The following is a 24,764-nucleotide window of genomic DNA, read 5'->3' on the forward strand; positions in this document are numbered from 1 at the left end:
TCTTTACTAAAAATACAAAAATGAGCTGGGCATGGTGGCCTGCGCCTGTAATCTCAGCAACTCAGGAGGCTGAGGCACGAGAATCGCTTGAATCTGGGAGGTGGAGGTTGCAGTGAGCTGAGATCTCACCACTGTACTCCAACCTGGGCAACAGAGCAATACTCTGTCTCAAACAAACAAAAACAAAACCATATATAAATATAAAAAAGACACTTAATACAGTAGAAGTATGGTATTATAATCTTATGGGGACCATTGATGTATATGTTGTCTATTATTGACCAAAACAATGTTATGCAGCATACTTAGGTATAAACTTAACATGTACAGGATGTGTATACTGAAAACAGCAAAATGTTGTTGACAGTATTCAAAGATCTAAATAAATGGAGAGACATACCGTATTTATGGATTGGAGTCAATGTGGTAAAGATGTTGATTCCCCCAAATTAACCTATAGATCTAATGTAATTTCTATCAAAATTCCAGCAAGACTGTTTTTGTAGCTATAGACTAGTTTATTTTAAGATTTATAAAGGAAATTTATAACTATAATTTTAATGATAACTAGAATAGTCAAAACATTTTGAAAACAGTTTTGAAAAAGAAGAGCAAAATAGAAGTAATCTACCCAATTTTATGACTTACTTTAATAGCTATAGTAATCAAGACAGTGTAGTAGTGACACAAAAATAGACACATAGATAAAGGAACAAACTAGAGAACCCAGAAATAAACCTACACAAATATGCCCAAGTGACTTTTTGACAAAAGGGCAAAAGCAATTCAATGGGGGAAGGATAGCCTTTTCAACAAATGACCCTGGAGTATTTGGACATCCATAGACAAAAGAGTGGACCTCGGCCTAAATCTAACATCTTATTAAAAAATTAACTCAGGCCAGGTGCGGTGGCTCAAGCCTGTAATCCCAGCACTTTGGGAGGCCGAGACGGGCGGATCACGAGGTCAGGAGATCAAGACCAGCCTGGCTAACATGGTGAAACCCCGTCTCTACTAAAAAATACAAAAATCTAGCCGGGCGAGGTGGCGGGCGCCTGTAGTCCCAGCTACTCTGGAGGCTGAGGCAGGAGAATGGCGTGAACCCGGGAGGCGGAGCTTGCAGTGAGCTGAGATCCGGCCACTGCACTCCAGCCCGGACGACAGAGCAAGACTCCGTCTCAAAGAAAAAAAAAAAAATTAACTCAAAATGGATCATGGATTTAAATGTAAAACATAAAACTATAAAAGTGTTAGAATTAAGCATAGGCAAAAGTTTTGGGGACCTAGGCCTAGGTGAAGAGTTCTTAGATATCATACCAAAAACACAATCTTTTTTTTTTTTGGGGGGAGGGGCAAGAGTCTTGCTCTGTCGCCCAGGCTGGAGTGTAGTGGCACATTCTCAGCTCACTGCAGCCTCGACCTCCCAGGCTCAAGTGCTCCTCGTGCCTCAGCCTCCCAAGTAACTGGAACTACAGGTGTGAGCCACCATGCCTGGCTAATTTTTTGTATTTTTTGTAGAGATGGAGTCTCTCTATGTTGCCCAGCCTGGTCTCAAACTCCTAGACTCAAGCAGTCCACTGCCTTGGCCTCCCAAATTGCTGGGATTACAAGTATGAAGTACCATGCCTGGCCAACACAATCTATTAAATAAAAAAAGATCAATTAGACTTCATCAAAATGTGAAGAGGATGGAAAGATAGGTTACAAACTGGGAGTAAATATTTGCAAACCACATGTCTGACAAAGGACTTGTATCTAGAATGTGTAGAGCTCTCAAAATGCAACAGTAAGAAACCAAAACAATTGAATAAAAATGGGTGAAATACACCAACAGACATTCACTGAAGAGAATATGCAGATGTAAAATAAGCACATGAAAAGATGTCCAACATCATTAGTCATTAGAGGAGTGCAAATTAAAACCACAATGAGAAATTACTATGTATCTATTAGAATGGCCATTAGGATGGCTAAATTAAAAATGGTGATAACACCAAATGCTGACAAGGTTGCAGAGAAACTGGTTCTCTTATGTATTGGTGGTGGGAATGTAAAGTGGTTCAGTCAGTCTGGAAAATAGTTTGGCAGTTTCTTATATAACTATGTGTTTGCCATAGGAAACAGCAGTTATACTTTTGGACACTCATCCCAGAGAAATAAAAACTTAAGTTCACAGAAAAACCTGTACACAGATGTTCATAGCAGCTTTATTTGTAATAATTGCAAGTTGGAAACATCTTGAATGCCTTTGAGTGGATGAATAAACAAGCTCTGGTCCATCCATACCGTGGAATACTACTCAGCAATAAAACAGAATGAACCGCAGATACACACAACAACTTAGATAGATCTCAGGGGCATCATGCTTTGTGAACAAAGCCAACCTAAGATGTTACACACTGTATGATTTCATTTATATTACATTCTCAAAATGACAAAGTTACAGACTTGGAGGGCAGATTACTGGATGCCAAGGGACAATGACAGGATGTGGGGAAGACTGGTACCACAATAAAGGGGTAGCATGAGGGAGTTCCTTTTGAAGATGGAATAGTTCTGTATCTTGATTGTATTTTGATTGTGATCCAGTGTGTAGATTTGTGCAAATCTACACATTGGATCAAGTTGCAAAGAGTTACACACAAATCAGTATATGAAATGACTGGTGAAAACGGAATAAGGTCTGTAGTGAATGGTATTGTACCAATGTCAATTTTTTTTTTTGATATTGTACTATAATCATATATCATCACTGAGGGAAGCTAAGTGAAGGGTTCATGGGACTCTGCACCATTTTTGTAAGTTCTTGTGAGTGGATAATTACTTCAAAAAATTTAGTAAAAAAAATCTCCAATGGATCTCAACCTTGGCAGCACATGAGTATCATCCAAAAATCCCAGTGCCCAGGCTGCAGCTTAGTCTCATCTTTATCTCTGGTTGTGAGTCTCAGCATTAGTATGTTTTAGGATTTCTAACTCTTGTCCTTTGTGTTTTCCATTAAATTAAAAAAATAATAACCATCACCAGAACCATACCATTTTCCCATACACTGCAGTTCTCCAGCCCTTTGTGGGTGATGGGTAATAGATGACAGGTGTTTCAGTTCTTTCTCAGGAGGTCAGACTCTGTCATCCTGTTGTCATGGCTGAGGCTTGGATTTGGGGAAGCCCCACCTCCAGCTTTGAGCAGGTCCAAGGAGGCATTACCACTTGGCCTGTCTGTGGTTGGCCTGGAAACCGGAGGGCCAATGACAGAAGTAGAGTTGGGAGGGGAAAAGAAGGATGGAGGAAGAGAAAAGTGGGGGTGGAGTGTGAGGGGAGATGTGGGTCTCAGAGACCCTGTTGAGCCTCACACTGGGCCTAGTCTTTTGGGGCAAGCATGTTTGAGGAGGAGAAAGCAGGGGAGGGGGAGATGAATGTTGGGTGGGGGATTGCAATTTATGATAGGGAGGTCAGGAAAGGCCTTATGAAAAAGGTGATTTAAGTCAAGACTTGAGGATGTGAGGAAGAGCTTTGTGGGGATCTGGGGGAAAGAGCCCTTCGGGCAGTGGGAACGGCACGTGCAAAGGCCCTGCAGAGGGCAGTGTCCCTGGCTTGTTGGAGGAACAACAGAGAGACCAGTGCACTACCACTGCCTGAGGAAAGAGGACAGGGGAGAGCAACAGGAGAAAGGGTTAGAGGTCACAGGACTCCAGATCAGGGAGGGCTTTGTGACTTGTGAGTCTGGGTGAGATGGGAAGTAACTGAGGAGGTTGATGCGACCAGAGATGTTTTAACAGGTTCCCTCTGTCTGCCATGTTGAGAATAGACTGCAAGGGGAAGGGTGGAAGTGGGGAGAGCAGTTTGGAGGCCCTTTGCAGGAATACAGGGGAGATCAGGGAGTGGCAGTGGGAGGGTGAGAAGTGGTCAGATTCTGGATATTTCTGTAAGTGCAGCCAACGGGATTTGCTGGTAAGACTGGAGGTGTGGCAGGAGAGGGAAGAGGGAGGAGGGAGAGATGACTCTAAGATTTTTGTCCTGTGCATTGGGAAGCATGGTAGGGATGTGGGTCTGGAGTGTGGGGGCCAGGTCCAGGCTATAGATAGGAATTTGCACAGCTGCCTGGTCATCAGCCCAGCCCCACCACAGAACCACCTCTGGCACTGCAATTCCTGTTTGATGCAAGGATGGCTGCTTTTCTTACCTGTCTCCCTGTGATGTGAGATCATGCAGAGCAACTTGGTAAATATTAATTTGTCAAGAAATATTAGCTATTAATATCAGTATTAAGCCACTCCAAGACACTGGAGAAATGCTTAGATGGTGTTTAGCAGTTTGGTATTGTAAGATTCGGATGCAGAGATGGAGTTAGGAGTACAGGAGGTTTGTTTGGGGGCTGCGGGGGATAACACCCTTGAATGATGAGGGGGCAGGGGAGCAGGGCAGAGAGAGCCTCAGGTGGTGATGCCAGTCTGTCCCAGCCAGCCTAGCAGGGGGCTCCTGGACAAAAATTGCTCTATGGAAGCAAAGGAGAGATGCTAGCCAAAGGGCACAAACTTTGAATTACAAGATAACTTCTGGAGACCTGCTGTGTGGCATGGTAAGTGGAGTTATTAATCATGCATTACATACTTGCAATTTGAGAGTAACTCTTGCGTGTTCTTACTACAAAAAGGGAACTCTGTGAAGTGATGAGTCTCTTAATTAGCTTGATTGTGATCATCATTTCACAGTGTATACATAGGTCAGCATGTTGTACACCTTATATTAATACAGTTTTTCTTTGTCAGTCATACCTCAGTAAAGCCGAAAAAAAAAAAATAAATGGGCAGAAATGGCCAGGCTCTAGGACTGCACTCCCCAGATTAGTGACCAGCTGTGGGCTCCTCAGTGACAGCATGGCCTCTGCTAGAAAGAAAGCTGAGGGAGATCCCGAAGGTGGAGGTTTGTTCTTTCCTTCTTGTGTTTTTTTTTTTTTTTGTCTGTTTTTGGAGACAAGGTCTCACTCTGTTGCCCAGGCTGGAGTGCAGTGGCACAATCATGGCTCCCTGCAGCCTCGACCTCCAAGTCTCAAGTGATCCTCCCACCTCAGCCTCGCGAGTAGTTGGGACTACAGGCGTGTACCACCACATCTAGCTAATTTTTTGTTGTTGTTTTTTGAGACAGGGTCTTGCTCTTTCACCCAGGCTGGAGTGCAGTGGTGTGATTTTGGCTCACAGCAACCTCTGCCTCCCGGGCTCAAGCGATTCTCCTGCCTCAGCCTCCTGAGTAGCTGGGACTACAGATGTGTACTAACACACCTGGCTAATTTTTGTATTATTTGTAGAGACAAGGTTTCGCCATGTTGCCCAAGCTAGTCTTGAATTCCTGAGCTCAGGTGATCCGCCCACCTTGTCTTCCCAATGTGCTGGGATCACAGGTGTGAGCCACGGTGCCCAGCCCCAGCTATTTTTTTTTTTTTTTTTGTAGAGACACGGTCTCACTATATTGCCCAGGCTGGTCTCAAACTCCTGGGCTCAAGCAATCCTCCTGCCTTGGCCTCCCAATGTGCTGGGATTACAGGTGTGAGCCACTATGTTGGCCAAGTTCTTTCTTGAAGGAACATATGGGCAATACATCTCTAGGGCTACCCAGAAGACATTTTGTTTCACCTTAGCTTCTTAACTCACAAGGGGATTTGAAATAGTATATTGCCCCACTCCCAGGCTAAGGGGTAAATTTCATCATCTTTATGACACTGAGGAAGATGAGATAAATTCTTGAGGAGAGTTCAGGGAGAGTGAAGGTGAAGATGTGAAAGTCTCTTTAATGTGTAGTCACAACATGTACTAGCACAAAAGTCACACAAACACCCAGTTATTTGTGGGATGAGGTGTATGAAGTCAGCCCGTTTTTGCTCTTAGCTGCCTGTTTTGCTCGTCATGAAGGAACAAGCTTTTCATTACTGTCGTACTTCCTCTGGGACCACCAAGATTTTCTCATGAAGACTAACAAAGATGATATCATGTGTCTGGGAGTCAGGGTGAAAAACAAAGTGGGTTTGCCTGAGTTTGTAAGCTGAGAAGTTGTTCGAGTCAAACCACATCCTGCCCTGGGTTTCTAGAGGCAGGTGGTCCCAGATGGAGACCCAGAGCTGGAGGAACCATGCCAACGCTTTCCTAAGAGCCATGCTCAGTTCCCAGGAGGTGTGGGGGAGGCCCTGGTGACTATGTCCTCTTTACACTGAAGTTTTCTTCTAGGGAGGCCACAACTCACTGGTTGCCAGTAAAGGTTGTGAAGTTGGTTCCAGTTCCAGTTGTGGCTGTGCTGTGAACCAGCTGTGCCACTGGTGGCCATGCTGAAGTTCTTGGGGTTGTACTTTTCCTGGCTGTCAAATGAAGCCATGGTCAAGATCTGAGATAGCTAGTGCAGGTAGCTAGTATCGGCGCAGTAGGGGCCAAGTCAAAACCGAAGAGGGACGGTTTTGCATATCATGGAAGAAAAAGTAAATTAACATTAAAACCATATTTAAAATATTTATTAGATGTACATTTTAGTTGTGATTATACTACAACATAATTGGAATTGATGAAGTATTAACATGTGAACATATTCTTAGCAAAGCTGGGCATGTTTGGAGAGTACCTTGTCAAGAGTGTGATGCCTGCTGCCGAAGGCTTTGGTCCAGTGGGATCTGCTTTCTGACCAGATAAGATTTTGTCTTAGAGACAACATCCAAAATCAATAGGCTGACAGATTATTGGCAAAAGATACATTGCAGCTGTTTAAAACCATAAACGCTATCAGGTTCTAACTGCTAGGCCTGTAGTCACACTGTAATATCGGGACCCTTATGGCCACAGATAGGAAAGGAACAGGATGGTAGCTGTCGTTCTGTAATTGCTGTTTAATAGCGTGGCTTATATTCATGATTCAATCTTTGTTTTTCTTCTTGCTTCCACAATTCAATCCTTATTTCTCTCAGCTGCAAAATCGTGAGTGTGCGCACAAGTTTTTTTCTCCCCCAGGCTTGAAGCTGGAATAATTGCCAATCTGCCTATTAAAAAAATACATCTACCCTGTGTTAAATGAGTGATTACAACATTAGGCTCTGGTGGCACGTAATACTAATGCTGAAACACTTGAGTATGGAGGTTCGTGTGGTTTCAGATGTTGAGAAATCACTTCTTTGTGCTTATTGACGTTTTTCCAAGGACTGCTCTGTTATTTGGTTTAAAATGTCACATGACAGCTGATCTCTTCGGTGCATATAATCTATGCAATTATAGTGTGAGCTTCTGCTGTCAGTGGTGGTTAAAAATCCATATACCTCGCGCCTTTTTTAGCCTCTGATTTTTTTTTTTATTCAATTTAACTCATCCTTTTATTTTAAAACTTGAATTTGAATGAGTTCCATTAACAGATATTTTAAGGTGACAATCAAGTCTAGGGCGCTGCCAGCTTGAAGCTGAACACAGTCCCTAGCCCTCAAGCTGGATGTGAGATCTAATTTCAGGCATGTTGCAATGCAGAGATGTGGCTGATTTGTAAACAGCCCTTGTGACAACGTAACACAGTTGACAAGTGATGGTCCTCAGGCAGGGTGAAGTGTGTTATCTAGCTGTCTGAGTGATCACCCTGATTGCAGTTCCACCTGGGGTGCATCTCACAGAGCCACACATGATCATTAAAGCCACAGATTCATCATTGGTAGATTCAGCCCATTTTAGTCTCATTACAGACAAATTTAGTCCTGACTTCATTCATTATAATGAAAGTCACATGAAGATTCACTTTACTATAAACGATACTTTTTCCCTTTTAAATGGAACGTACAAGTTAATGTTAAAGCATAAAAGTACTTGCAAGTCACTTGCTTTGCTAATGAGAATACATGCAAATGTGGTGCATGTTTGCTTTTCCTGGACTCATCCCTGTGACCTATCCCTGTGTCGGTCCTGATGGCAGGGATTGGTAGATGATTTATGTTGGCCCATCTCTTCTCAGAGTGGCTAGAATGGTCTTATGGACATAGAAGGACATGTTAAATATTCATCTGGTTTAATTGAATTTAATACACAATACTTAAGATTAATCTGCAGTTCTGGAGTTATTAAACGGCTCACTTTTTAGTAGCATATCATTTATTTGCTATTATCTAAGATAGTGAATTATTTAAGTAAAAGGGGAATGTTCTTTCCATGAGGTAGATCTTACCAAGCTGCTGCTGCTTTCATTTACAGGCAATTACCAATTATATTAAATTAGGAATGTGGGTAAAAGGAAGCATGGCAGTCTGAAGGTTTAAGATGTTTGATTACTAGGTGTTGCATAATATACCACAATCTGGGATCTGGCACTTGCTGGTTGACCTATGGTCTGCTGGCACATCCTTTATTAATTTTCATTTTCCGTGAATATTAATGATGATTGGATATCAGTTTAAAGAAGAGTGAATCAATTAACATGTAATTTTCGTATACTTTGATTTATAAACATGCACATTTTAAGATACATTTGTTCTCTTTGAGAACACTAATTTTTCCATTTCAGTTTCTTCTTTCCCTTCTTTGATACTGACTTTTTTTTTTCTTTTTTTAATTTGAGACGGAGTCTTGCTCTGTTGCCAGGCTGGAGTGCAGTGGTGTGATCTTGGCTCACTGCAACCTCCACCTCCCAGGTTCAAGTGATTCTCCTGCCTCAGCCTCCCGAGTAGCTGGGATTACAGGCGCACGCCACCACACCCAGCTATTTTTTTGTATTTTAGTAGAGACAGGGTTTCACCATGTTGGCCAGGATGGTCTCGATCTCCTGACCTCGTGATCCACCTGCCTCGGCCTCCCAAAGTGTGGGGATTACAGGCATGAGCCACTGTGCCTGGCTGATACTGACATTTAATGGTGTATTGGAGTGATTTATATTTTTTCAGGACAGTTTCTGAAGTGTTGCCAAAAATGCTGGTTGTATTTTAAAATTCAGGTGATTTCTGTAAATTATTGAAGAACCAAGTGCTATACACATACTTAAGTCTATTTATATTATAGCACTATTTTCTACCATGGCCACCTACAACTTAATTTTATAATTTGAAGTGTTACTGAACTATGAAAATATAAAAGAGCATATATAACCAACATCTAGCTACCCACTACCTAGTTCTATCAAATGTTGCCATTTTGTCATACTTACTTCTGATCCTTGAAAAAAATAAATAAGTAGACTTCTGATTTCAGCTCAGAGATGTAGAGAGCTGCAAAGATGTCCCTCCCACGCTTCCAAGAAAAAATCTGGACAGATTGGAAATTAACAGAGAACTGAGTTTGCAGAGCAAACGACCATTTCTAAATCTGGAAAGAGGTGCCTTTTGAGACACAGGACAGGACCTGAGCATTTGTTTACAGGAGCAGAAGCCACCAGACCCCATAGAAGTAGGTAGGAAGATTAAGCTAGAAAATTTGACAAATTGCTGGAGGCTGAGCGTGGGCTAACTTGAGAGTGTGAAGTCTTGAGGGCAGCAGTTGTGGGGGAGGGGGTCCTATCCCTTTGCAGGCTTTTCTTCTAGGAACCCCATTTGGCTCTAACTGGGAGGGTGAGGGAAAATTCAGAGAAAACTCATGGTGCTGGCTCAGGAACCACTACTAAGTAGAGCAATCTACTTAGACCCTTCTCCTTTAAGGAACAAGAGGCTTATTCTGCAGAGGAAGGCTGTGGTCTGAGAGCCCTGGTGAATTAACCATTGCAGCTGGGGGATGGAGCGCCTCTCCAGCCCCTTCCCCATCCCATCTCACCTAAAAAAAAAAGGTCTTTAAGCAGGAGGTAGACTGAGAACATAGGTGATACCTGCTACAGCTGGGGGTATGGGGTGGGAGGAGCTCTATCCCTTGGGCAAATACATTGTGAAGCTTACACCTTGAAGACACAGGCCCACCGAGTGTACTTTAGAGACTGAGGCTTGGAATATCGGAGAACTTCCCTTCTTCCCTCACCCTACCCGCAGGGTAGCAAGCCCCCAGGAATAACAACAGTGGGTTGCAGCGGGGATAGCTACAAGAGACAGGCTTACACTGGGAACAGCATAAAGGAAAGCCCCAAAGCCAAGAGAGGGGACAAAAAAGGTCACTAGAGGAATTTGAAGTTTCTCATGTTCATAGGAACAACAAACCTCAAGGCAGCTCAACTCTTGACTAGAGTAATATCAATTCCACACTAAGGGCTCATTTACCTCAGTATCTGCTACCCTCTACGAAATGTCTGGCTTTCAACCAAAAATTACAAGGCATGCCAAAAGCATGTAAAAGCAGTCTGAAGAGACAAAGCACTCGGTAGAACCAAATGCAAATGCGATATAGCTGCTGCAACGATCAAAACTCACATGTATCTTACCTAGCTCTGTCCACTGAGTGCCCTTTCTGTGACAGGTGCCATTTTAGGAGCCATTTCAGAATGAGCTTAACAAGGTCTGAGCTTTTAGAGAGCTTACACTCCAACAGAGGACAGAGGGCTTAACCACAGACAAGTGAAAAGATAATTATAGATAGTGAAACATGCCATGAAGAAACAACAGGAGAGGAAAAGGCTGGAGTGGCTGGTGGAGTGTGTGGACTGTTTCAGGTGAGGAGAAGTTGGAGCTCACATGTGAATGATGAGGAAGAGGCCCCTGCCATTACTAAGAGCCATCCAAGCAGAGAACAAGAAGTGTAATTGCCCAGAAGTGTGAACAAGGTTGGATCCTCCCTTGGTCTATACTGTTGCCTTGGAAGGTAAAAGCGCTATGGGCATGGTGCTGATTACAGCAAGCTTTACAATTGTGTTGCTGTCATGGCCAACCTCTAGGGATAAAGTGGTGGGTGGGTTTTCTTTAAACATGTATAAGAATTACCTGTCTTCCTCCATTTTGAGGGACAACGAGAATCTATTAGACCTTCTTTGTAACCACTTCAGGACCTGGTACAGGGTGAAAAGGAATGTGAATTTGCAATTCTGAGTAGATACTTCATCATTTATCCAGTACAACTGTTTTGTTCTTCTTTGTACTAATTCAGCTACTCCTTACCCTCCATCCTTTGCCCCAAGTAGTGATTATTCCTATGTTACAGATGGGAAAACTGAAGCTCAGAGAGGTTGCCTGACTTGATGAAGATTGCAGATCTATTAGGGTCAACCCAGTTATTTGAACTCTGGCAGCCTGACTTTCCAGGATTGTGTTGTAAGAACTAATTAGCGGCCGGGCGCGATGACTCAAGCCTGTAATCCCAGCACTTTGGGAGGCCGAGACGGGCGGATCACGAGGTCAGGAGATCGAGACCATCCTGGCGAACACAGTGAAACCCCGTCTCTACTAAAAAACAAAAAACTAGCCGGGCGAGGTGGCGGGCGCCTGTAGTCCCAGCTACTCAGGAGGCTGAGGCAGGAGAATGGCGTAAACCCAGGAGGCGGAGCTTGCAGTGAGCTGAGATCCGGCCACTGCACTCCAGCCTGGGCGACAGAGCGAGACTCCGTCTCAAAAAAAAAAAAAAAAAAAGAACTAATTAGAAGGACGGGTATTCTTAAAAGTGGAGCCTCTGATGAAAAAGAAAACCGAAAACCAAACATAGTTGTTAAATTCACATAGTAACTCAGTTTGTGTGAAAACATTGGCTGCTGAAAGTGCCTAAGGAAATGGATTTAGTAAATGCATGTTGAACGACCTATCACTTGTTTGTTTTTCAGGAGTGCTTAAAATAGATGAAAATGGGTAAATAGTTGCAACATCCCAATTTTCGCTGTGTCTTACCACTATGAATGCTATTGTATAGTATTAATACCGTGAGGGCAATGTTGTCTGACACTTCCCTACCTGGAACATTCTGGAAATCACTTTTTATGCTCTCAATAACTGTTAAGTAATTGGTACCAGTCTACTGGGTTGTTTTAATTTTGAGATGGAGTCTCGCTCTGTTGCCCAGGCTGGAGTGCAGTGGCACGAACTCAGCTCAGTGCAACCTCCGTTTCCCTGGTTCAAGTGATTCTCCTGCCTCAGCCTCCCAAGTAGCTGGAATTACAGGTGCGCACCACCATGCCCAGCTAATTTTTGTTAAAAATTTTAGTAGAGACAGGGTTTCACCACGTTGACCAGGCTGATCTCGAACTCCTGACCTCAAGTGATCCACCCGCCTCGGCCTCCCAAAGTGCTGGGATTATGGGCATGAACCACTGTGCCTGGCCCAGTCTACTGTTTTGTAGACTGCATTTTTCACCTGCTCAAATGCTTTTCATACTTTTTCTATAGTAATTATTTTTTGAGAAGATATGAGACATAATATAAATGAACCATATTAAGTACATGACTGGAGAGGGAGACTGTTACGTTGGATTAAGAAGGTGCTTATATCCATTGGTTTTTGTTTTTCACCATTAGGGGAAGAAAAACACTTTCCCGAGTACCTTTCTTGATACACCAAAAGGCTGCTGGTATTTGGTAATGATATATTCATTGAGGGAAATACCAGGTGAATGGAGAGTTCTTCAACCATTAGCAAGCAATAACTGAGCACCCACTGTGTGCACAGTTCCTTTATCTGTACCATTCATGGGACTGCATATTAGATGAGGAAAACAGCACATCTTTATATAGCACTTCCCACAGACCAGAGACGTTAAGTAACTTGCCCAAGGGAGCACAGATTGTAAATGGCAGGTCTGGTCTTGGGCCGGTGGGTGGCTTAACTCCAGAGTCTGTGTTCTCTCGCCCCTAATTGTACTACGGTACAGCATTGTCTGGGTGGCCTTGGCTATGTTCACAAACCTCAAACCAGACGGTAATTAGCATGAGGGGCACCCAAATCTGTCAGGTTCGGAGAACCTGCTGGAAGTCTTGGCTGAGCTCTGTGATAGGATACTGTGAGTTTTTTTTTTTTTTTAAATATGCAGCCACGTCTCAATTGAAACCACAACTTCCTGTGAATGCCTTATGATGTTATTTGAACAAGGGAAATAAGCACATGAATCTTTAAAAAGTTTCAAGTATATTGATTTTTAAGAATGGATGTAATTAGTAGTTCTCATTAGCTCCAGGAATTATTTATCTTGGAATGCTTTGGTTCCACATAAAGCCCTTTAACGCTAAAAGATTTTGCAGGTTCTGCTGCTTTGACTAGAGTTGATTTCAACTGGCAGCTTTAAACATGCGCAGTAATGCAAGTGCGGATGCTGCCAGCACAAATGGAACAATGTATTGCTTTAATTTAAAAAACAGGCTGTGTCTCATTTTTTACTCCCTTTACATTTAATCTGACTAGTCATATTTTCTAGGAGGATGGTGAGGGTAAGAGCAGGATTTGACCCTGTCGTTCATCAATAAAGATCCTGGAAAAAACTGGAATGTGAATTTTGATTGTGCCCTCCCACTTTTCCGTCTCCCATTTGTAAAGGGGAAACAAACAAAAAACAAAAACCCTAGAAGATTCTGAGGCCAGACGACAGTGTGTAGCCTTAGGCTGCCTAAACTCAGATGTGCGCTTCTCCCTAGGATCTTGTTAAAAGGCAGATTGTGATGGCAGCGAGGGGCTGGGGGGCTGGGGGGCAGGGTTTGGGCTGGGGGCGGGTAGGTTTGGGGAAGCTGAGAGTGCAGTCCTAAGAAGCTCCCAGTTGATCCTCCTTTTAGTAGCAAGCATTTCTGACACTTTAGACCTAGATGTCTGTCTTCTGGCTGTGTGGATCACCTGGGGGAGTTTAAACAATAGTTTCTCAGGGCCACACCAGACCTATTGAATTAGATCTCTGCAGGGGTGAAACCAGCAGGTATTTGAAAAAAAAAAAAAAAAGCTAGAGAAATCATTTGATAATAAATCTGCCAGCTTTGTTTATTGGGGATGGGGGAGTAATGATAGCTTTGAAAACTTCACTGTTGGAATCAGATTGAGATGTTTAAAGATAAGCTTTTTGACATCCTAAGGGCTTCCACTTTGACCAAAACTACATGAGCTATCTTAGCAGCCACCCATCTTGGAAGGGAACTCACTGGTTCTTTATGAGTGTGTCCAAACTGACTTAAATCAGAGAGCGTGGAGGAAAAAAAAAAAAAAAAAAAGAGTACTTAATGGTTAGCTTGCTGACCTGCCTAGCATTAGATAATGTCTGTGAAGGCCCCTGGAGTGCGTCCAGGGAAGCCGAGGCCCAAATATGGAAAAGAGAAGTCATGATTATGAGGTAGGACTTGCAATTACCATCGTGAATATTTAAAGTGTTATTTCAGCTCTTTCCTATGCTCCCAGGTTTGGGGTTTCATTTCTTTTCTTTTTATTATTTTTTTTTGAAATGGAGTCTTACTCTGTCGCCCAGGCTAGAGTGCAGTGGCGCGATCTCAGCTTACTGCAACCACTGCCTCCTGGGTTCAACTGATTCTTCTGCCTCAGCCTCCCGAGTAGCTGGGATTACAGGCACCCACCACCATGCCCGGCTAATTTTTTGTATTTTTAGTAGAGACGGAGTTTCACCGCGTTAGCCAGGATGGTCTCGATCTCCTGACCTCGTGATCCGCCTGCCTCAGCCTCCCAAAGTGCTGGGATTACAGGCGTGAGCTACCGTGCCCAGCCTGGGGTTTCATTTCTAGCAGTGTGTGGGGAGCCAGGACAGGCTAGAAAGCAGGGCCAGGGGATGTCTTTGTTGTGATGAAGCAGATTCCACTATGGAGTTTTTCCGCTTTCACAGTATGATTTTATTTTGTTTTGATAACTGAGACACCTCAGCAAGTGTCTTCTTAACATTTTGTAAATCCTACTATTAATCTTTTCCCCTGAGGTCAAGCAGGAAGATAAGACACCAGGTGGAGAGTTAGCTTCGGCTCTCCTCAAGCTATTGTGTCTCTCTTTTTAACTTGGAGTCTTTCTTCAAAACCAAGCGTTTTCTAATGTTGCATGTGTGACTTTTCTTAGCTTCTTACATAAGGGGCTGGGTGCGGTGGCCTATGCCTGTAATTCCAGTGCTTTGGGAGGTCAAGGTGGGAGGATCACTTGAGGCCAGGGGTTCGAGACCAACCTGGCCAACATAATGAGACCTTGTGTCTACAATAAATGTAAAAATTAGCCAGGCATGGTGGTATGTGCCTATAGTCACTGCTACTTGGGAGGCTGAGGTTGGGGAGGATTGCCTGAGCCCAGGAGTTAGAGACCAGCCTGGACAACATAGTGAAACAGTATCTCTAAAATAAATAAGGGAAACCTCACAATCAGAAAAGTAAAAAAAGTTGGACATTCCCTGTCTTCCTTTTCTGAAGCTTCTACGGTGAGAGATGTTGTGCATTGTCATCATGAACTTCTGTGTCAGGGAGGGTTGGAGCGGAGAAGCAGAGTGCTAAGCGTGATCTGGATAAGGGATTTCCTGCCCGTTGTGGATGCTGCCAGTGCAAGCTGCCTCCTTTGCCCTGTGCTGAGCCTGAAGTCGCTGGAGGAAGGTGGGTGTGGATGAGAGCAAGGACTCCTGGAACCTGCCTCTGGCTCTCACGCCTCCGACCTCAATGACACAGTGCCCTGTGGGAGAGATTGGTGCCCTTCCCGAAAGAGAAAGATTAGCTCAGTCTAGTGGGCATCTGTTGAGTGTCTGCTGTGTCTTGAGAGCTGTTCTGGACCCCGGGGGAGAGCATGAGGGGAGAGACTGACCTGGAAACACACTTTTCCAACCCACTGTGGTGCGTGCCCAGTGTGCTAAGGGAGCACAAAGGGAGGGGGACCTAAGAGCCTGGGACAGGAGAGGAAGGAATTTAATCAGGTGAAGAGGATAGGCCAGAGCCCAGAGTGAGTGAGAAAGAGGGTGTAGTGTGAGCGTGAACAGAGGCCTACAGCTTGATGAGTACCTAGAAATAAGCCTTGCCAGAGTAAAATGGGAAGTGAGGCCAGAAGGTGAGAGGGATCTTGCATGCCCTTGTAAGGAACTTGGACTTTTGGGGTAATTGGGAACCACTGAGGCAGGATTCTAAGCAGGGGTGTGCCACACCATCACATGTGGATGGTGGAAAGTTCCTTCAATCTGTGACCTCTCCTGAATGAGCATCTGCTCTCAGGCAAGGTTTTTATTTTTATTTTTTATTTTATTTTAATATTTTGGAGTACAGTGGTGCGCTCTTGGCTTACTGCAACCTCCGCCTCCTAGGTTCACGCAATTCTTGTGCCTCAGCCTCTCGAGTAGCTGGGACTACAGACATGCGCCACCACACCTGGCTAATTTTTGTGTTTTTTTGGTAGAGACTGGGTTTCCTTGTGTTGGCCAGGCTGGTCTGAAACTCCTGGCCTCAAGTGATCCGCCCACCTGGGTCTCCTAAAGTGCTAGGATTACAGGCGTGAGCCACCGCACGGAGCCTCCAGACATGTTCCCCACACCCCCCCACCCCACCCTCCGCACGGGGACAGAGCCTTGCTCTGTCGCCCAGGCTGGAGTGCAGTGGCGCGATCTCGGATCACTGCAAGCTCTGCCTCCTGGGTTCAAGTGATCCTTCTGCCTCAGTCTCCCAAGTAGCTGGGATTACAGGCACCCGCCATCATGCCCGGCTAATTTTTTTGTATTTTTAGTAGAGACAGGGTTTCTCCATGTTGGCCAGGCTGGTTTCAAACTCCTGACCTTAAGGGATCCGCCCACCTCAGCCTCCCAAAGTGTTAGAATTACAGACATGAGCCACTGCACCTGGCCCAGGCAAGGTTTTTAAAACAGCTTTGAGGTCTAATTTACATGCCATGATGTTGACCTACTGAGTATCCTAGTCAGTGCTTTTTAATATATTTACGGAGTTGTGTGACCGTCACCACAATCTAATGCTTGAACATTTCCACCACCCCCAAAAGAAACCTGTGCCCATTTGCAGTCACTCTCTATTTCCACGCTCAGCCCTAGGCAACCACTCATCTTTGTAATTTCTCCTTTTTCTTTAACATTAAGGAGAATGTTTTCAACAGATGTGTTATTTACTTTAAGGAGTCCCTTTCCCAAATTATAAACTCTTACCCTTGGCTACCCAGTTACTAGCCTGTTGCTCCCAGCACACTTGAGATTACATGGAACAGAAAGCTGTCTGGGACTGCCTTAAACACAGACATTTGTTATTTCGCATAATTGGGAGGCTAGAGGTAGGGTGGACCCCAGGGGCAGTGTGATCAGCCGCTCAGTGTGACATCAGAAACCCATGTTCTTGCTGTCTCTTCCCCCATCGTGTTGTTCTGGCAGTAGCTTCACCCAAGGGCTGGCTTCCCTGTGGTGGTCAGACGGTTGTAGAATGGTATCCATCTGCAGTGGGGCCCTTTGCTTCCTTGCTCACAGCCTGTATGTAGAAGGAGTTATTTCTTGCAGTCTGATTGGGTGAACTTTGTTCCCACTGCCCACCCTGAAGCAATGTTTGGTTTAGAATTAATTAGGCTGTCCTTCCTAGAGCTGGAAATGGGCTCCATGGGGGAATGGATGGGCACCTGTGACCAGGAGTGGGCTGTGCTGGGGAAGAAGGAAGGGAGCCAGCTCTACTGGGTAGGCAACCAGCAGTGCTCGCTGAGGGTTACTGACCGACCACATTGGATTGTTTGTTTCCTTTCACCTGGGGGCCTTTTTTATGTTAAACGCAAGCAAGGTGATCATCTGATTTTGAACTTGTTATCTAGGGGAAGGTAGACCAATCTGCTGTGTGACAGCAAATTTGATCGTTGATCTCTACAGGCTTGAGAGTGATAATGCGTGAGTAGTTTTGAAGCTGACCCTAGCTTTACATCTCTGAAAAGTATCAGTTCAGATCTCACCAATTCAGGAGGTTCTCATAATTTGGTGAAGGAGTTCACTGAAGTTTACCTTTGAACAGTTTTATAGTGAGGGTAATATTGGTGATGGTGGTAATACTAACATATGTGAGAAGTAAATGATTTGAGTAACATTGGAAAACCTGTTTGCTTTAGGATAGAAATATCTAAATATATGACTAGTAGTAAATAGTAGAACATCATTTCTATCTAGTTGTTAAGTTAGTCCCTTGGAATCTCTCCTTGGGGAAAAAATAAAATCCTGCTCTGAATATGTCAGTATTTGAATTACTGTATGAACTTGAAATTAACAAAAATGAACTTTTTTTCTAGTACAGTTCATGCTTCACTGAGCCAAATAGACATTCTGCCAGTTATTTGGACTTTATTAAATTTTACTTTAGTACTTATATGTGATAAAAAATCAAGGTAAGCCTCTGCTTTGCAAAGTCATTTATTTGATTAAGAGCTGTATTTTAGAGTGCATTTTCAGGGCGAGGTTTGTCCACATGTAAGTAATGAGCGTTTGCTGGTGCAGCTCTTAATGGTGAGAACGGATGTTGAAGAAAGCAAACACCATATGCCCTTTGTTTCCCGTGCATGTCCTCTTCTGGAGGCCTGGGTGGAGTGTTTCAGCTGTCTCAAATAATCTCCATTTTGCTGTTACTGCAGACTCTGCGGTTCTCCAGCTCGCTCCTCTCTGATGTTAATTATAACTTCTTCCTAATTAGGTGGCTCTTCCTCCTCCTCAGTCATACAGGTTCCACACTCTCAAGTGCCAGAGGTTGGATTACTTTTCACTTGATTTGTGACAGAAATAAGTGCAAAGAATTACCAAAAAAAAATCCACCAGTGTGAGTGTGTAGTGGGAGGGGCAGGCGGGTTGGGTACGGGACAGGATGCTTAGAATAATTTTGCTGCCAAGTGAATCAGAGAGACTTGCAGTTCTCGGAGAGCACGGAACTTACTCCTTCCCAGAGTTCAGACACAGCCAGAAATTACCATTTCATACTTCACAGAATGGAGGTTTCAGCAGCCAAAGCCCCAAGTGCCGCAGACTTGTCTGAGATTGTAAGTAGGCCATACATCTGTTTTGATTGTTACGATGTCTGCATCTTTTGTAGCCTGTTGCCCGACTACTTTGTAGGCCAAGAGGGAGGCATGATGGGGAATTTGGGCTCAGGTCAGTCCTTCCAAGATGGTAACCAACATTGTTTTCTACTTGGCCCCAGGTCTCAGTTTTCTGGTTTGTAGCCGAAGGGTATTTCTTTCACTAAGCCCTTGTCTGTGATAGAAGTGGATTCTTTTGGCTGAGTTCCTTTTGTAGTGGCATTTATAAAGATTTTGAACAGCTCTGTCGTCTGGTTTGGTGGCTCTTTCCTTCTCTGATCACTATAGACAGCCAGGTGAGTCTTCTCCAGGGAATGCTGCACACAGGCAGCTGCATGCAGCCAACCCCCTGCAGGCATCCATTTCTGCAGTGAGGTACCCCTCTCAGGGATTGGGAGCAGGTAACATTTCCGATGCAGCTGGCAGTTTTGGGAATCTTGAGAGGAAGCCAGGTGTGGAATTTAGCTTTCCTGTAGTGTGAAGAAATAAAGGGAGTGGGGGTAAGAATGAGATGGGAGACAGGAGAGAAAGTCAGCTTGGGGTCAGTCAAGAGCACTGTCCTGTTGCCAGATGCCAATTGAGGTGTCGGGACAGGTTCAGTTCCCCGCTCAGCTAACTGTGCAGCCATGGGCCGCTAACCAAGATCTCTCCGAGTCTTACTTTTCTCATCTGAAAATCTCCATCCTACCACCTCGCAGGGTTACTGGATTGTTTGAAGTAGTGAATGTGAAGGCACCTGGTGCTTGGTTGCCATCCTTCTCCTTTTCCGTGGCACTCTATGCCATAAATGCAAGCAGTGTGCTGGGCTCTGTGAGATGCCACCAGTGTTGCTGTCCTGGCTTGTTTCAGGGCAGCTTTTGTGGCCACCAAGTTCTCATGGTCAGTGTCATAGGTTTGATCTTGGGGTCGACCAATTGGCCTTGCTTAAGTACGTAGCCCCAGGTTGCCCTTTTAGTCATGGCCAGGTACCCGCCTCCCAAAACAAGGTCCTGAGGAAGGGGTATGAGTGAGTCATGGTTATGTCTCATAGATAATGTTTAAGTTTAACGATGATGGGAACTGGGGACCCAAGTTAGGAGGCTGTGTTACAGGTCCTTGGGGAGAGTGATAATTCAAAAGACCCCTTTCCCATCCAGCTTTGAGTTTCCAACTTATTAAAACCTATATTCAGCCAGAGCGAGGGAGAAGGAAAACAAAAGGTAAACCTCGGCCAGGCACAATGATTTATGCCTGTAATTCTGGCACTTTGGGAGGCCAAGGCAGGAGGATTGCTTGAGCCCAGGAGTTCGAGACCAGCCTGGGTAACATGGTGAGACCCTGTCTCTACTTAAAAAAAAAAAAAAAAAAAAAAAAAATTAGCCAGGAATGGTGACACACGCCTGTAGTCCCAGCTACTCAGGAGGCTGAGGCTGAAGGATTGACTGAGCCTGGGAGGTCAAGGCAGCAGTGAGCCATGATCATGCTACTGCACTCCAGCCTGGGTGACAGGAGTGAGACCCTGTGTCAAAAAAAATGAAAATAAAAATTAACCTTGATTGAAAACTGCTGAGCAGTCATCTGAATTCTGATTCAGAAGTACATGTAGGAGACCGTCTTGGTACTTTTCCATTGTGTTGTTTCATTTAATGTGTTTATGAATTTAGGCAGCCACCATGCACGTCGGTCAAGCCCCAGTTGCCTTTCGTGTGAGTGTGTGTGTGTGTGTGTGTGTGTGTGTGTTTAGGGCACTTTCTAGAGCCTGCTCTGTTAATTAACTGTACTATGTGCTTTATATTTGCTGTGAGTTAATTGCTGATGATAGTGTTCCCTTGCCAGTCACAAGTTCTCCCACCTCTTTCCCCCATTTAATTCCTCGTATTTCATCTCATCCATAGGCTTAAGTTGTTTGTCTTTGACTGGCAATACTCCTCAATAATTGTGTATCAGTGATCTCTGACACAGTGCTAACTTTTATCACTGATTACAGAGAGACATTGTATAAATCATCAGGACAGTTTGTTTTGCGTATGATGATTTAAGAGCACCTCTTAATCAACATCAAAGTAATGTATCAGAGTGCTAACCTTCAGTACTTTTCTGCTGCTTTTCATTGAAATCCACTTTCTTTTCTGTGGTCTACTGGGCCTTGTATGGTCTGGCTTTGCCTACCTTTTCAGCCTCATCGGGGTCATCTTCCCACTCAGCCACTGCCTTCTACCATATTGAGTTCTTGCCTGTCTGAGCACTGTCTCTGGGTCCGGGCACTTGCAATTCTCACTGCTGGGAATGCCCCCCCGTTTTTTTTTTTGGCTCCTTGCTTGGCTGGCCCTTTCTCTTCTTTCAGGTACCACTCTATGTAGCCCTCCAGGGCCATCTTGTCTCAAGGGCCAGCCTCCATCTTGAGTTTCCTTTCTCCATTCCCATCACATCACCACATTTATTTCCTTTACAGTCCTTATATCACAGCCTGTAAATATTTTGTTAACTCGTTGATATACTTGGTATTTGATGTCTCCCCCACCAGAATTTTAGCTCCATGAGGGCAGGGGCCTTGTCTGTCTTATCCCTACCATATCTCCAGCTCTTAACTTGATTCTAGATGCATAGAAAATGCTCAACAGATATTTGTTGAATGAATAGTTGCTTTGGATAATTAATACGGTGAATGACTTTTAAGTAGTTTGTGACTGCAAGCTGATAGAGCCAGTCCCATCTTTTATGTGGCTGGACCCCTCTCCATCTGCATCCATCACTGCTCTGGCACTTTGGGAGCATTTCAGACCCCAGGGCACTGTTTCCCTCTCTTGGCCAGCCCCTGGCTGGTGTATGGGATAACCCTCTGTTTTAAGCATCATTTTTGTTCTCAAAATGAAAACCACCTGTCTTCAAAGTGATTTGCTTAAAATAAATGCTTTATTTCTTTACTGAGACCTTCTTCCCTTTCTGCCTTTCTCCACCTCCTGCCAAGAATAACGTGAAAAACCCCATTATCTTGGAAAGTGGTTTTCCCTCTGGTTAGAATCCAAAGCCAGATGACTTACCACCAAATGTGCTGGGGTAATAGCTTTCCCCTGCCCTGCTGCTCTCAGATGTTAGTGAGGTCTTGGCCTTGGCACTTCCCTTCTTTGTATATTTCCTTGAAACTTCCTTCCTACAGGTAAAGAAGCTAGCCCAAGGTACCACCTAAATGACAGTGGGGGTAGGGCCCATGTCTAAGTAGCACTCTGTGGCAGACTGTTTGCCAGCTCACTGACACCTTACACCAATTCCAGGGAGTTGACAGTTTTTACCCCCATTTTAGAGATAGCAAAATGGAGGCTCACCGAGGTTAGGTGACTTGTTCTTAAGCACATAGGTTGCAACCAGCCAAGATCAGAAACCAGGCTTGTCTGACTCCCAAATTCATCTTTTATTTGTTGATGTACTCAGGGTCTCCCAGAGATTTATCGACCAAGTTCTGCAGTTAAAAAAAAAATCTGGCAACCTGGTCCATGGTACACATCCGTGTAACTGCAGTAAGTTTCCTGAAACAGTAGCTGCCTTCACTGTGTGTGATGCCCTCTTGTATTCTCCATTCCATTCAACAGATGCTTGTCAGGACCTTCTAAACTGATTACGTGGCCCACCGATTGGTGGCAATCCATTTGAAAACAGTTTGAGGGACATAGTGTAGGTGAGGTGTAAACTATGCTTAGTTTATATAGAGGTTTACATGGTGTAAGCTATTAAAAAGAATTTTTATGGCATATAATATACAGCACATGAGGGTACAGCTGTTGAATTTTCACAAATTAAGCACGTCTGCATAACTAGCACCAGACCAAAACACACGCCATTGATTTAAGCTTCTTCGAATCAAGACAGAGGCATGGAGTACAACAGAAACTGATAGCCCCTCAGTTTGTTGTGAATTACGCACATACAGCTTACTCCATAGGCAGACTCTTTTTGGAGGTCCATAGCTTGCCTTTCCAGTGATGGGGCCTGGCTGGCGTTTGTTTGAGGATCTAACAATCACCGAAGGAGTCGAATGTGGCTTCTGTAATGGCCTCAGAAATTAGCACAAAAGGAGGGCTGACTGAGAATGTGCCTGGTAAAATGTGAACATAGAGGAAGAAGAAAGGGCAAGGCCCCGTAGTTGAGTACAGAAACGTTAGGGTGTGAGAATTTGTGGTCATAGTAATTGAGACCAATTTTACTGAAATGGAGGGCGGCGAAAGGAGGAAGGAAAAGGAATTTGTGATTACACCAGCAGCAGCAAGCCCCTAGAGGTTAATGAATGTCTCTATAAAATAAGGAATATCTACCTGTCATGGCGAGTGTTGACTTATTAGAGAAAATTGTTTTAGTATACTGAAGTAAAATGCTTAATTCTTGGCAAAAGATATAGATGCATCTCCTTGCAAAAGCAAGCTAAAGCAACTTTGCTTTCATAATGTATGGGTTCTGTAAAGCTGTCTTGGTGGACACGCCATATGTAATTCATCATAATGGGGTGTGCATAGAAATGAAAGGGAGTGAGTATCATAACATGCCTTGAAGCATTGAGTGCTAGGTTACAAAGGGCATTAATTAATACAACTTTATGGGATTCATTTGTAGCTCACTTTTAGTCAAACTGAAATAGCTTTCCTGAATCAGGGACTTTGGGATAATAATAAATCCTTTTGTCTGTTGATCAGATAAGTTCTTATTCACTGACTTCCTGTTACTTTCTTGGCACCCAGAGTCATGCCTGAGCACTAAGAACTTGCTGAATGAATGGAAGGAGTAAGGACAAAAAAAAATCATAGCTAGCGTTTAATGAGTGTATACTGTGTGCTTTGCCTCTTTTGTCTGATTAAGTCATCACTTCAAGCCTGTGAGGCAGGCACTGTTATCATTTTCCTCTTTATTTATTTTTCTATTTATTGAGACAGGATCTCACTGTCACCCAGGCTGGAGTGCAGTGGTACAATCACAGCTCACTGCAGTCTCCACCTCCTGGGCTCAAGTGATCTTCCCACGTCTCAGCCTCCTGAGTAGCTGGGACTATAGGTGCACACCAAAATTCCTGGCTGATTTTTTTTTTTTTTTTTTTTGTGGAGACAGGGTTTCACTGTGTTGCCCAGGCTGGTCTTGAACTGCTGGGCTCAGTGATCTGCCTGCCTGGGCCTCCCAAAGTGTTGGGATTATAGGTATGAGCCACCATGCCCAGCATTATCCCTTCTTTTAGAGCCACCTTATATCCTCTACTTACCTGGGGACAGTTCTGGTGTATGCCTGTTGTCCTCGCATTAACATTGACATCACCTGCTTTCATTCTCAGATGTCCTGGTCAGATGATAAACCATTTCACTCTGAAATGTTCTGGTTTGGATAGACAGATGAGGAAACTGAGACACAGAGAAGCCACATCACTTTCCATGCTCACCAATCTAGTAAGATGTAAAGGTGGAATTCTTCCCTGAGAGTCTGATTCCAGGTCATGTTGTCTGATCACTAAGTTCTGGTGTTTCACAATTTAAGCCAAGGGAGAGATAATATAGAAAAACCACTCTTTATGTTTTTCAGCTTCAGTATTTAGTAAAAATCACTGCCAAGTTAGCATCTGAAGTAGGTTAATGTGACTCAGGGCAGTGGGAATGTGCTAGGTAAAGACTCATTGAAACCCTAAGTGTGTGTTCATTAGTAAACCTAGACAACTAGTACCCTAGAATGATAATAGCATTCACATGTGCATGGTGCTTTATCGTTTACAAAACCTCTTCTCCCATATTATTGTGTTGAAGCTTCTTGTGCACTCAGAGGTGGGAGGTGGATGGCCAGTGGTGGGATTCTCAGTTTACAGAGGAGGATGGGGTAATCAGCAGGGTGGTACAGTTGCCTGCCTGAGGCTTCACGGCTAGAAAAGAGGCAGATCCAGGATTCAACCCAGGTATTCTGCCTTGGTGATTAGTGCATTCCACTCTACCACAGGTGCCTTTTAGTC

The 24,764-nt window shown here is 44.1% G+C and overlaps 1 protein-coding gene across 2 annotated transcripts in view; it reads left to right on the forward strand.

Moving 5' to 3' along the window:
- Positions 1-24,764, forward strand: part of SH3KBP1 (SH3-domain kinase binding protein 1) — a 311,350-nt gene that overhangs the window by 17,846 nt on the left and 268,740 nt on the right. The window contains exon 1 of one of the 2 annotated variants that reach the window (XM_011940195.1): positions 18,610-18,775. The exons of the other annotated variant lie outside the window; for it this stretch is intronic. Coding sequence (XP_011795585.1) covers positions 18,725-18,775 — 51 coding nt within the window. The 5' untranslated portion in view covers positions 18,610-18,724. Of the gene's footprint in view, positions 1-18,609; positions 18,776-24,764 lie in introns of those variants that run through there. 2 annotated transcript variants of the gene reach the window in all.

Source organism: Colobus angolensis, unplaced genomic scaffold, assembly GCF_000951035.1.
Source record: "Colobus angolensis palliatus isolate OR3802 unplaced genomic scaffold, Cang.pa_1.0 Scaffold188, whole genome shotgun sequence".
NCBI lineage: Eukaryota > Metazoa > Chordata > Mammalia > Primates > Cercopithecidae > Colobus > Colobus angolensis.